The following is a 14,498-nucleotide window of genomic DNA, read 5'->3' as shown; positions in this document are numbered from 1 at the left end:
GCCTCTCCTCATAAGTCATATGTTCTAGACCCCTAATCATTTTTGTTGCCCTTCGCTGGACTCTCTCCAATTTATCCACATCCTTCTTGTAGTGTGGGGCCCAAAACTGGACACAGTACTCCAGATGAGGCCTCACCAATGTCGAATAGAGGGGAACGATCATGTCCCTCGATCTGCTCGCTATGCCCCTACTTATACATCCCAAAATGCCATTGGCCTTCTTGGCAACAAGGGCACACTGCTGACTCATATCCAGCTTCTCGTCCACTGTCACCCCTAGGTCCTTTTCTGCAGAACTGCTGCCGAGCCATTCGGTCCCTAGTCTGTAGCTGTGCATTGGATTCTTCCATCCTAAGTGCAGGACCCTGCACTTATCCTTATTGAACCTCATCAGATTTCTTTTGGCCCAATCCTCCAATTTGTCTAGGTCCTTCTGTATCCTATCCCTGCCCTCCAGCGTATCTACCACTCCTCCCAGTTTAGTATCATCCGCAAATTTGCTGAGAGTGCAATCCACACCATCCTCCAGATCATTTATGAAGATATTGAACAAAACCAGCCCCAGGACCGACCCTTGGGGCACTCCACTTGATACCGGCTGCCAACTAGACATGGAGCCATTGATCACTACCCGTTGAGCCCGACAATCTAGCCAGCTTTCTACCCACCTTATAGTGCATTCATCCAGCCCATACTTCCTTAACTTGCTGACAAGAATACTGTGGGAGACCGTGTCAAAAGCTTTGCTAAAGTCAAGAAACAATACATCCACTGCTTTCCCTTCATCCACAGAACCAGTAATCTCATCATAAAAGGCGATTAGATTAGTCAGGCATGAGTTGCCCTTGGTGAATCCATGCTGACTGTTCCTGAACACTTTCCTCTCCTCTAAGTGCTTCAGAATTGATTCCTTGAGCACCTGCTCCATGATTTTTCCAGGGACTGAGGTGAGGCTGACTGCCCTGTAGTTCCCAGGATCCTCCTTCTTCACTTTTTTAAAGATTGGCACTACATTAGCCTTTTTCCAGTCATCCGGGACTTCCCCGGTTCGCCACGAGTTTTCAAAGATAATGGCCAATGGCTCTGCAATCACAGCCGCCAATTCCTTCAGCACTCTCGGATGCAACTCGTCCGGCCCCATGGACTTGTGCACGTCCAGCTTTTCTAAATAGTCCCTAACCACCTCTATCTCCACAGAGGGCTGGCCATCTCTTCCCCATTTTGTGATGCCCAGCGCAGCAGTCTGGGAGCTGACCTTGTTCGTGAAGACAGAGGCAAAAAAAGCATTGAGTACATTAGCTTTTTCCACATCCTCTGTCACTAGGTTGCCTCCCTCATTCAGTAAGGGGCCCACACTTTCCTTGGCTTTCTTCTTGTTGCCAACATACCTGAAGAAACCCTTCTTGTTACTCTTGACATCTCTTGCTAGCTGCAGCTCCAGGTGCGATTTGGCTCTCCTGATATCATTCCTACATGCCTACTTCAGAAGAAGGAAACATCAACAACTAAACAACACCAAGTGTGCATGTTGCACATGGATGAGAGGAGAAAAAAGGAGGAGAGATTTATTCCTTGATCTTTTGCTGGCAATCAGCTGGCATGAGGTTTGAGTATCTTCATCATTAACTCAGCTTGCACTGGTAAAGACATTAACGACCACTACTCTGAGATCCACCTCCGCCACAACTCTTAAGAAATCAGTCAATTTAAGACGGCTACATTCAGGATTGTTAGCATTTTAAACATCTATAGTAATAACAAATTGCAGATGTATATTTGTATATAATCATTATAGTGGAGCAGGAGCTCTGTTATAATTAAGATTGAGAGTTTAAAAGTCTACTATTCTAAGTGCTCTAAAATCCACGCAATAGCTCAGATTGTTTTTCTCTGCTTCATGGTGGTGCGGGGTAGGGTTAGTGGTCCAAATTTGGGGTCTCTTGAGCAAGACCTTTCCAAGACACTGCCCCTCCAATATGTGTTTACAAAAATTACCTCTGTTCAAATTTTTTTGTTTTGCACACACCTGGGCTCAAACTCTGGCTCTAATCATCCCCAAACTGATCTCATCCACTTGGGATTTATTTCAGCTACTGTATGACACCTCTTGCCCCTTTGGGGTATGTGTTTGTGTTATAGCGAATAAGTTACTCAGGATTAATTAGGAACTCCAGAGCATCAGTAGTTCAAGCCAAAAAGAATGAAATGCTCATATAAAGCAAGACTAGGGCTCTGCTTAGAGTGAAAGGATGAACAGACTGTCACGGTAACTGGGTGCCTCAAGGTGATAGACTGTGACCATGTGAGCCCCACCATTGGCAGTTTTCAGAAGATGTGTGTGGTAAATGTTCCTTCCTCTCTGCCTGCATTCTGCAGGGACTCCTGTTGAAGGTTTTGCCCGGAGATGGAAATGTCCAGTTTAAAAGTGATATTTCAAAGTGCTCTAGAAAACCACAGGCAGACTCAGATTTTACTTTAGAAGTAGAGTCCAGGAAATTAGCATTAATTAAATAGAGGGAAGATGAAATACTCCAGTAAGCAGTTACGGTCATGTAATCAATCCAAACAATGGAACTGAGTGTGATCAGAGGAAAGCAAGTCGCAGGATCATTCGGTCAAGCGGTTCCTGAAACACAGCCGCCCTAATATGTGCTGGTCATAACATTTCCATATTCTTATAACATTCTGGGTGCAGAGCTAGGGAACGTGGGGGAGGGGTATTAGAGCAGTGCAGGAGGTGTGAAAGTTGGCAGAGTGCAGGGAGAGGTTTGAGGGGGCTTAGGGGGTAGAGACCCCCACCTTGCCTATGCTGCCTCCAGCAGTAGGGAAGGGATTCCAGGCTCGTACGTCCCCTGATGCTATTTTTTCTAGGGGAAAAAGGGAAGTCAAAGAAGTGCTGGGGAGTAAGAGGAGAAATGGTACAAGTCAGAGCTGTATAATGGGGGATGCAGCGGGTGCTTCAGCTTTACCCCACAAAAACCAGCTCGCTTTCATAACTTTTCCGTCCCCCATTCAAACCATGCCCAACAGTACCGAGACTGGGACGGAGAGCTGAGAACAGCCATGAGTAGTGCATGGTACTGGCCCATAAGCTTGGCAGCTCAGGGAGGGAAGATGAGAACACCCAATGAGATGAGTGGAGCAGTTCACACATCGCAGACCTATTGTTTCATGCCGTATTCATCTCTGTGGGGTGGTCTCATTCAGCAGAGAACATCATCTCATTGAGATGAATGGATGACTTCACACCTCTCTGAGCCTACTATGCTGCAGATGGGTGTGTAGAGCCCTTCCCCATACACTAGATATAGATTAGGAGACTCTGGATCTCCACTCTCCTGCCCCCTCATGCCTCCTGCTTGTATTTGCACTCCTCACTGTCCCACCACCTCCCATTGCCTGTCCAAGCTTACCAGGGGCATGGAGGCAAGGAGGAGGACGGAGCTGGTGTGCGAGTAGGGGGCTCACAGCAGTGGGAGAATGTGGCGGTCAGAGCAATGGGTGTGATGGGGGGAATGCTGGATCAGTGTCAGAGCAATGGTGGTGTAACACCTTTGGGACCAGTAAAACCACACTTGGCACATTGGGGAATGTGTGTGGGGTGTTGAAGCAGTGCAATGAAGAGTGGCGTAGAAAGGAGAGGGTCAGATATGGAGTGAGGGTTGTTGAGTCCCCAAATTCCCCCCACCCCCAGGTCTGTCACCCCATCTGAAAAATGCCCCTACTTACTCCATGCTAGTCTCTAGACTGTTCCTGCATTCTTTCCCCAGCTCCTCAACCTGCAGGTCCCATTCTAACACCCATCTCTCTACAAGGAGGGTTTTAAGGAGGGAGAACTGGGCTGTGGTGGACAAGCAGAGAGACAGGAGATGATACAGAGGCAGTGAAGTAACTGACATGCAGCCAGTGCATTCTGTGGGCTGGATAATCATTGCCAAGGAGTCAGACCCAGTGGAGGGGGAGAGTTGGGCTGTGGTACATGGGGATGCAGAGAAATACTTTAAAGAACAAACCAAATGCCCAAAATCTTTGTTAACACAGAGTTAGCCTGATGGTACCTTGTGCCCTTCGGGAACATTGTGTTCAGCTAACCTCAAACCTCTGAAAACCATAATATACAGAGTTATGGTTCATGCCATCCCCACAATCCAACCTCAGCTCTGCCCTCTATGATGCGCCAGTACACCAGTAACACCTCCCGCCCCCCAGCATTCTGTTCTTACAGATGGTGGGAGTTGAGCGCATGGACAGATTTCCCCAAAGTAACTATGCAGTATATTCAGATAGAAACTATACATAGAGCGATCAGATGGGCTCATAAAGGATCAGATTCTCCCTTACTCACATTGAGTAGTACCTTATTCAGTGAGTAGTTGTAGTGAAATGAAAAGGGCTACTTGGGAAGTAAGGCACTACTTGACCAGAGTAAGAATGGCAGAATCTGGCACTTTTCATTTAGTGCAAAGCTATAAATCAGATCCTAGTACAATTAACTGTCACAGTAAGAAGGGCCAGATTCTCAGCTGGTGGAAATCGGCATAGCAACACTGACTTCAGTCTGAGAATCTGGTCCAAAGTTAGGAGTTCTGACACCAAAACAAGACCATACTGGGAGGAGTTCAAGTCACCCAATTATCCTTATTGTACCAGCAGATTTGTTACTTGAGATCTGCAGCCAAATACATTCTGCTCTATCACCATCTCCATCCTGGAGAGCTCCTCAAACAAGCTCAGCTTGAGGTTTGCAGTGAAATGATTTTCACCCTGTGAACTCCCAGGATGCTGGGATGAGCAACGCGGGCGCTGCTTTCTTTTTCACAGCTCTCCTAATACGCGTTGCCTCTTTAATGTAGTACCCTTGCCACCCCTTGTGCTACAGAGCAGCTGCAACACAGAAGACTGGGGGGTTTGCTGTGATTTGCCAGTGGTCAGATCTAACATTCTTTTCTATTCTTTCCATTCAAAGTTAAGCCTGGAAATAATACATTTTTGGTTTTTATCTCTAACGAGCCTGATTCAGTAATGAACCAAATGCTAACCTTTATACAGCAAGAAGGACATTTTATTTCACATCCAGCCAAGTGCCAAATAGCCTTCCCAGCTTCAAAAACTAATTATATCAGGAGAGGCATGACTTTTCTTTCCTTCCTGTCCTTGCCAAGTTCCAAGCTACTACAATATGCTCAATCAGGTCTCTTTTGTCTATCCAACCACACAAGAATATTAACGGGGAGATTCACCCACTCCCTACCCTGACTTTTGACATCTAATCACAGCAGAGATAGTGGCAGGTTAAAGACAACAGAATCAATCAGTGTTAACAGAGATATGCATGAGGTTTTTGGAAGGACACTATTTTGATTCTTCACTCTAATTAAGCTAATGAGTCACCGGAAACCTAAGGAAAAGAAAAAAAACTAACAGTACTTCCCCACTCCCCTCCACAATCCTCCATAGACTAGTGTTAAAACTACAGGACATAATTGAATTAATATACTTAAAGGAATATTGTCAAATAGTTTAAGTACAACTGTGGCAGGGTGTTGCTCCCTCCCCAGTCTGGGTGCCTGGCACGGCCATGCCTCAATTTCTTTCCTTTCAGTCAAAATGTACACAGCAGGGATTGGGTGGAGGGTGTTTCAAATCAGACCTCTACCTCTGGGATCTGATTTATTAGCAAAACATTCACCTCCACACAACTCTTTCTCCAGGCTCCAATAGTCCATCCAACCCTCTCCCCGGTGCTTGCTCCCTCACTGCGCTAACAAAGTCCTAACATCCCATGGAGAGTTTCATAGGAGAGGGCTCTTCTTACCACACACCACGCTGCCCTCCTAGGCAGAGAGAGAGACAGACATCCCCTTCCTCCCAGCTGACGCTGCCCCCCCTTAGTGCACCCCAGCTGTGGCCTTTCCCAGACTTAACTCTTTCCCTGCTAGCTCAGGAAGAAGGTCTGTGTACCTTGTTGTAACAATATATGAAGACGGTTAAATAGCAAGGTAATATGCATCTTTAAAATACCTTGGATGATTAGATAACGGACAATTGGACCTAGCAGGCTCATGAGTCAGAGAGAAATTAACCTCCACCTCAATTTCTGTGGGACCCATAAAACCAATGTTTTGCTTCCCCCTGGTTCTGCAGGAACAGTTAGATAGTGAATGTTATTCCCAGAGTTGCTCTTCATATATCGATGATACCAAGGTGCAAACAACAACAGAAACAAAAATCACATGAATTTGAGCTCTCACAGTAATGGTTAAGAAATCAGCTAAGTGGGAAAATAGGACAAAAACCGGAGAAAGAATTAAATGCTATTTTCCAGCTTCCAGGAGAAATTACACATCGAATAGCTTCCTAAGGAAAATTTAGAAGTCACATTGCTTATGAAGAAATTTCAATCAATGGATAATAAAATTAAAAAATAAGAAAAAAGAACTGACATTTAGGTTGAAATCTTGGGGGTACCACTGAAGCTGATGAGAATTTTGCTACTGATTTCAATGTGGCCAGGATTTTATGGTAAGACTTTAACTTTGATTAGTATGATCCAGCGCCGCCCCCCGCCCCGGCTCCTCCCTTGCCTAGGGTTACCATATTTCAACAATCAAAAAAGAGGACGGGGGGGGGCAGAGAGCCCTACCCCATCCACTCCCTCCCACTTCCCACCCCCTGACTGCCCCCCTCAGAACTCCCAACCCCCCTTCCTGCTCCTTGTTCCCTGACTGCCCCCTCTTGGGTCTCCTGCCCCAACTGCCCCCCAGAACTCCACCCCCTACCTAAGCCTCCCTGTTCCTTGTCCCCTGACTGCCCCCCCACCCTACCTACCCCCTTAGGAACCTACCCCCTACCTGTCCCCTGACTGCCCCAACCCTTATCCACACCAAGATCAACCAAATAGTGGAAGGAAAGGAAAGATGTTAAGACCAGCTTTAACCCTAGTTGTAGGAAAGGAGGGATAATTCATGAAGGCTAAAACCACAAGAATTGCATGTTTACTTCACAAGCAATACGTGTTTTTCTCTCCCAGACTCCCAAATATCAAATAGGATTTTTAAAGTGCACTGATGACAGTGCAGCATGAGCAAACAGTTCCGCAACTACCCACGATTTACGTTGTTAATCATTCCTTTCTCTAAACTGCATCATCTTTATCGTTCTTGCATTCACTGAATAAGTAAAAAGATAATTTGGGTGAATTAGATTAATTTTAAACAGCCTCACTTGCTCTTACAATATTATAGCTAAATGCCAATCAAAGGAACGATGAATAGTGATGGGAAAGCACAGGCTTGCGGCTAACCAGAAATGTAAAGATGACTAGCTTCTTCAGCATAAGCAGGGTCGGTGCAAGGATATTTTGCGCCCTAAGCGAAACTTCCACCTTGTGCCCCACCCCTCCCTGCACATTGGTTCATTGAAGGGCAAATCCCAATGAGCCTTTATAGACCCCAGCGGCCAGCTGTGCCCAGGGACTGCTCCCCAGATCAGGTTCCCCCCTTCCCACCCCCTGAACTCCCCTGGAGGGTGCACAGCCCACACCGGCGGCCCCCGCCCCGAGTCCACTCACTGGCTTTGCTGGGCTTGGGCAGCTGCAGCGGCTCGGCAGGGAGGAGCCGCCTTCCGGAGGCACCGGAGAGCCAGAGCGCCCCGACAGTGGCGGCTGCGAGCCCCAGCCGTGGAGGAGCCGGCGCGGCGCGGGGGGCACCAGCCCTGCAAGGGCGGCGGCGGCACTAGCAGGGAGCAGCCGTGCCCCCCCTGCCTCCTGCCCAGGCTGCGGCCCGGCACCCCCCCCCCCCGGGGCTCCTGCAGGCTGCAGCGGGTGCATGCGGGCGCCAGCCCCCGTGCGCCCCCCGGCTCCTCCCTTGTCTAGGGTTACCATATTTCAACAATCAAAAAAGAGGGTGAGGAGAGCCCTGCCCTCGCCCCGCCTCATCCCCTCCCTCCCACTTCCCACCCCGACTGCCCCCCTCAGAATCCCCAACCCCCCTCCCTGCTCCTTGTCCCCTGACTGCCCCCTCCTGGGACTCCTGCCGCTATCTGCCCCCCAGAACTCCACCCCCTACCTAAGCCTCCCTGTTCCTTGTCCCCTGACTGCCCCCTCCTCAGACCTCCCCCAACCCTAACTGCCCCCTTAGGACCCTACCCCCTACCTGTCCCCTGACTGCCCCGACCCCTCTCCACACCCCCTCCCCAACAGCCCCCCCAGAACTCCTGACCCAGCCAACCCCCCCCAGACCCTGACTGCTCCGACCCCTCTTCACACCCTGCCCCCTGACAGTGCCCCCCAGACCTCCCGACCCATCCAAACCTTCCCCGCTCCCTGACTGCCCCCCAGCTGGGACTCCCCTGACCATGCCCATGGCGGTCAGACGCTGGCTCCACGTGGAGGCAAACACACTGCCGGGCTGCCGCGTGCACAGCCCCTCCCCTGCAGGGTGCTGAGGCAGCAGGAGCGGGGAGGCGGCTCATATGCCCGGGAGCCGCAGAGTCCGCGCACGGTGAGGGGCGAGCCAGTTTGCTAGTAGCTAGGAGGAGTCTTAGGATATGTTTACATTGAAATCAGAGGTGTGATTGCAACCCAGATAGTGTGGCTAAAAATAGTGGAGAAGACCCTGTGGCATGGAACCAGGAGCGGGCTAGCAACGTGAGTGAATACGCAGGGTTCTGGGCAGGCATGCAAGCCTGTGCTGATCTTCCGCTCCCGAGAGCCAGGTGGGAAGAAAAGAAAAGGAGTGAAATTCTACCTCTGCTGGGAGCCCTTTGAACCACGACAGGAACCAGCACAAAGGGAGCATTGGGTTCATGAGAAACAAAAGGGGCGATGGTCACAGGACATTGGGGGTCACTGAAAGGGGAAGCTGAGAACAAGTGATGATGGGGCTGCAATGAGGTCCAGTCCATTACAGAATGGAATGGAATATGGAGGGATGTGTCTACCTGCAATCAAAGGTTTCAGAGGAACAGCCGTGTTAGTCTGTATTCGCAAAAAGAAAAGGAGTACTTGTGGCACCTTAGAGACTAACCAATTTATTTGAGCATGAGCTTTCGTGAGCCACAGCTCACTTCAGATGAAGTGAGCTGTGGCTCACGAAAGCTCATGCTCAAATAAATTGGTTAGTCTCTAAGGTGCCACAAGTCCTCCTTTTCTTCCTGCAATCAAAGGTGTGGTTGCAGCTTCAGTAGGCATAGTTTCAATCTAGCTAAAATATCTACATAGATCTCCACTTTCCTCCTCTCTCCATCCTGGCTGTTAGGAAAGGGATAACTAAGGGCAGGTTTCTCTGCCCACCCACAGCAAGCAGAGCACAAGTCGACGGAACTCAGCAACATATCAAGAAATATGAGATTCCTGCTGGTGAGCTGCTTCAAGACTGCAATCCACAGAATAGGAATCATTACCAAGTATTAGGCAGTTGCATAGGGATTCTTTGTACTGTTACACCCCAGTTCGGCAAACCACTTCGGCATGTGCTTAACTTTAAGCTCATGCCTAAGTCTCATGGAATTAAATGGCACTTAAGTCCATGCTTAAATGCTTTGCTGAATAAGGATGGACTTAAGCCCGTGGGTAAGTGGTTTATGTTCTGTGGTCATAAACACTAGCCAAACTTTAAAAAGAAAGAGGTAATTTGTATAACTATAGTCCATTGTTGTTACTGTAGCTTCAAAGCGTATTAGAACGTCAGCTAAACAATATGTTACCTTATAAAGTCTTCCTCTTCTTCTCTCTTTGGTCTGAGTTGCTTGGGCTGAGCCATGTTGATCCAGTTGGGCAGAGACTTCAAGAGCCTGGTGATGTCATCATCTTTTGCCCAGGATGCACTGATAACCAGCTTTTCATCTGACTGAGCAATGCTCCTAAGTGAAACCAACAATGAAAAGGGCATGTCTTACTTCTCGTGTGGGTAATGGCTTCACAGATATTGACACTTTCTCCTTTATATTATAAAAATGTACAATACTAATGAATAGTTCCACGAGGAGGTCAACAGAGAGTGTAACTCTCCATTTGTCCACAGGACGGAAGCAGTACGGGCAGGCAGCCGCAGTGCAAGATTCTCCACACTGCCCCCTCTATTATGTTCTTTGAAGGGACAATAGAGGTCAGATCCTCGGATTCCTTGAAGTCAATGGCGCTATACTGATTTACACCACATAAAGAGCTCACCCAGAGCTGAGAGAAGAGCTCAATTGTTTTGGTGGCTGAAATGGAAAATCCCGCCAAATTCAGTTAGTTTTGAACCCAAACAGATGTTTTTTTTCTTACCAAAACCCTCCCCCATACAAATACAAAAACAAAATGTTTCAGTCAACCCAAAATGAATTTTTTTCATTTTTTTGTTTTGATATGGGTTTTTCCACTCTTTTTTGGTTTCCTTAAAATAAATATAGTTACATTTCAAAACACAGTTTCAAAATGAAAAGCTGAAAGGGGTCTTTTGAAAATGTTGAAACAAACCATTCCGACTTTTAAAAAAATCCTTATTTTTTATATGACTGAAACTATTCACTGAATTTGACCCCAACTGCATTTTCAGCAAATGTACTATTCAACCAATTCTTTTTACTCATCTCTAATCTTGTCTAATATGGGCAGAGAGTGGTGTAGTCCCCCTGGCTCATTGCTTCTTGGAATTTCTGCTGCGATTGCTAACTAGTGCCAACTCTGCCGTGACCTCATGCCATATGGGTATCTGTCCAGCAAGCTCATACCAATTGTCAGGCAGCTATCCAATGGTAGCAATTTTTTGGAGTATATATGAAGCAGCGGCTAGGAGACTAATGGTTCTGTAACCTACTCCCAGTTGTTTGAGTCATCTAATATGAGACATATCAGCTAAACAGTTTGTGTAAACCTGAATCAAAGATTACACTGCATTCTAATTACAAAGGCTTTCCTGTTTAACATTTTTGGTAGTATAATGAATATCTATGCTCTTGAAAATCATGCTGGAAATTCCAGGTGACAGAAGGGACATTTCATATAAAGGTGCTGATTAGTGCCTCTTTTCCCACATGAAATTACTCAGGGATGAATAGCAGCATATGACCTAGCACATGTAACCTTCCCAACTGTTCTCCACTGACCACCAGTGCCCCAGTGGAGGAAATTAAGAACCATGCATCGGTGAGCCTCACTTCTTGTGAAGTGGTCAGTAGTTTGAAAGAAGCTGAGAAACACTGCTCTAGTGGTTAAAAGAGTGGAGTGCGAATCAGAGTTCACAGGTTCACGGGCTGTGTTCCGGCTCCATCACTGACGTTCTGTGTGACCTTAAGCACGTCCCCCAACCTTTCTGTGCTTCTGTTTGTCCATCTATGAAGTCTGTGCACGATGAACAGCAGGGTTGTGGACGTGGCGGCTATGTGCAGGGCCCAGTAAGATTAACAGCAAGGTAGTGTGTGTGGCAGTCAAGCCCCCCTGTTTACTCACTCTTACTCTGAAGAGCATGGGGTAGGTAGAAAATGGGCAGGGTATGAGGGAAAAGGAAACATATTAAGAGACGTGGGTTTAACCATGATCCTCCTCCTGCTGAGATGCTGAGCTACAGATTAAAGCTGAATCAAGTTCCCCTCAGCTCCCTCCATAACTCATCACTTTTTCCTTTGTGATAACACAAGATTCCACACCTGCACTGTGCCTAAATGAGAATACCACCACCTACCCAAGGGGTAGTAAGAATCTAATTAATGTTTGTAAAATGTTTTGAGACCCTTATGACGGAAGGTGCTAAAGAAGCATACCTGTTATGTTCCTTATTTCCAGTTAGTGCAATGGGAACCCTAAGGATATTTGCCTCAGACCTGCCAATGGCTGGTATGGCCTTGACACAAAACCCACCTTATCTAACACCAACTTAAAATACTTCAGTCATTAACCAGGAGTTAGTGACTAACTGGTGATTTTTGAGACGCTTTATGGTGTGTGGAAAAGCCACCCTTATTATAAATATACTGAAGGTATGTTATGGTAACGGAATGGGGATAAAAGAAATTAAATTCACCAGTGTCTATGAGCTGCTAAAAGGAATATAGTGAAAATGGCAGTGAGGTATCATGAGACAACACAGATTTACCTCTAAATGGGACAGATTATCTTCTCTCGCCACTAACACCCATCAACTGATTGTACCTTTCAAGCAACAGCAAGAAGGCAACCTGAAATTCTCAAATACACACCATTTGCGAAAGCGAATCGCTTTCTGCTTGTCACATATACTTGCAGATGAGCTTCACTTTTCTACCCTAATATTTCGTGTTTAATTTGCCACAGACAAAATGAAGCACTTTTGTTTTTTCAGCAGCACAAGATCTCAGTGTCTGACGATCAATTTTACCTCCTACTGCTATTTGGAACTTTGCATTTTTTCACTGGTAAAAATGGAATCTAACTAAAACCTTATTTAAAAACACTCCACAAACAACCTGACAACAAAGCAAAAATGCAGGTAAAAGTTGTCTTGAACAAAAATGCTGTACCATTGTATACAGAGTCAGAAATCAATGTTTCATATTAATTTATTATTACCTTATTATTATTAGACATTTGAGATAGAAAAGGCAAATGAGGTCATTTCTGTCCATTTCCCTGCTAATGCAGGATGCCTGTTCCCGATACTATATTAGCCAGTGCTTTGTCCAGTCAAAATTTAAATGACTGAAGCAATGGAACTACTACTATTTCCTTGAAAGTCTATTTCATAGTCGAACAAATCTAACTCTGGGGGAAAAAACCCCTGATACAGTGTCTAAGTTTTTCTCAGCTTAATTCTATCTCATTACTCCCAGTTACATCGATTGTAACAGCCTCAATTCCTCACTGCCCTTACGGTTCACACTCTTCAATTATTTATAGACCGTTATCATCTCCTTTCGGACGCCTAGGATTGAATGCAATCTTCGGGAGCATTCTCACCAGCATTGTACAGAGAAAGACACAGTTACCTGTCTGCTTTACAAGGTGAGACATCGGCTGCTCAAAATCACATTGGCTTTTTTGTTTTGTCACTGCTATACTGAACTGCAAGCTCAGCTCCAACGTATTGTCTGTTTATTCTTTTCCAGCATCATGGCCTTTCAAGAGTCTTTCTCCTATTGTTCTTGATTATCTGGCTTCAAAAGCATTAGTATGTATCCTTCACTTTTGCATTATATCCTGTTCATGGGGCCACATAGAACTGGCGCTTTAAATAGAACTCTCGTGTGTGCGCCTTCTGGTTTTGTTGACATTCTGTTTTTACTCCATTTACCCGCTCATTAGTGGAGACGTTAAATAGGATCGGAACTAGCACTGATAACCCACCAGACATCCAGCCTCTACCATCAACTGCATGGCCCTTTACCAGTACCCTTTCTTCGGTCTTTCATCTGGATTTCAGTCTACATGGTAACTTCGTATACATGTTGGTCTAACTTAGATCTTTAATAACACATCATAAGACACTAAGAAAAGCTTTACTAGAGTCCAGAATAGTTATTTACAAATACCCTCCCCCACCATGAAAAACCCTGTGCAGTGACTCTGCTATGGTAATGGGGTTAATCATTACCACCAGTGCCATAATCTGCTAATTAATTCTCAGCTCAATGGGCCACACGCAGTGCCATCTGTGTGGCCGTTTGTACCTAGCTCCCAGGAGGGGGCAGGAAAATAGGTGTAACACTTGAACAGGTGATGGTGCACCGCTGAGAAGGGCCCACCCCTCCATAGCTCAGCGAGTTTTAGTCATAAAACATCTGCCAGTGGTAGTAGCCACAGACTCGCACCGTTTCCCCTTTGGAGCAGTTGTGCAGAGTGATTACTAACGGTCCCTGGACACAGCTGGGGTGCCAAGCCGTTTCATTAGGAAAACAACTGGGGGCGAGAGGGGCTAATTGGATTTAGCTATTTCATGACAAACGCAGCCAGGAACGATGTTTTCTTTTGCAAGACCAAGGTAGAAGCTACTCCGAACTCTAGGAATTGGTGATTCATAACCGTTTCCAAGCTCTGATTTGTTCACACTGGTGAGAGTTTAGAATCTATTATTAATGTGTGCTCAATATGAGCCAAAGACAGGCCCCTTCCCTGAAAAGCTTACATATCTAAATAGACAACATACCAGCTAAAAACATACATAAAAAAACAGTGGGAGAAAGAAGCAAATAACAGGACACCAGTCTGAGACTCTGGAGACCTGGGATAAATTCCCTGCTCAGCTGCAGACTTCCGGCATGACCATGAACGAGTCACATACGGTACGTCCACATTGCAACTGGGAGGTGTGACTGCAGCACGTGCAGAAATACACAAGCTGTTCTCCTGGTCCTAGCTAGATCAAAACTAGTTTGAATAACAATAGTAGTGAATCTGCGGCTGTATAGCTGACTGCATGGGCTAGACCTGCCACCTAGAACCTTGGGTACACAGCTGAGCGGCCCCCATGGCTTTACTGCTGTTGTTACTTGAGCTAGCTTGATCACAGCTATCTTGGCTATGTGTCTACATGTGTTGCAAT

At 46.4% G+C, this 14,498-nt stretch overlaps 1 protein-coding gene across 1 annotated transcript in view; it reads right to left on the bottom strand.

Moving 5' to 3' along the window:
* EXOC4 (exocyst complex component 4) overlaps positions 1 to 14,498 on the bottom strand; it is a 599,812-nt gene that overhangs the window by 81,049 nt on the left and 504,265 nt on the right. Inside the window, exon 13 of the mRNA XM_048836703.2 lies at positions 9,706 to 9,861. Within this exon, the coding sequence (XP_048692660.2) occupies positions 9,706 to 9,861 (156 nt within the window). The remainder of the gene's footprint in view (positions 1 to 9,705; positions 9,862 to 14,498) is intronic.

The sequence above is a fragment of the Caretta caretta genome, chromosome 1 (genome assembly GCF_965140235.1).
Source record: "Caretta caretta isolate rCarCar2 chromosome 1, rCarCar1.hap1, whole genome shotgun sequence".
NCBI classification, from domain to species: Eukaryota; Metazoa; Chordata; order Testudines; family Cheloniidae; genus Caretta; species Caretta caretta.
Note: the sequence above shows the minus strand (reverse complement) of the source record. Positions and strands in the feature narration are given on the sequence as shown.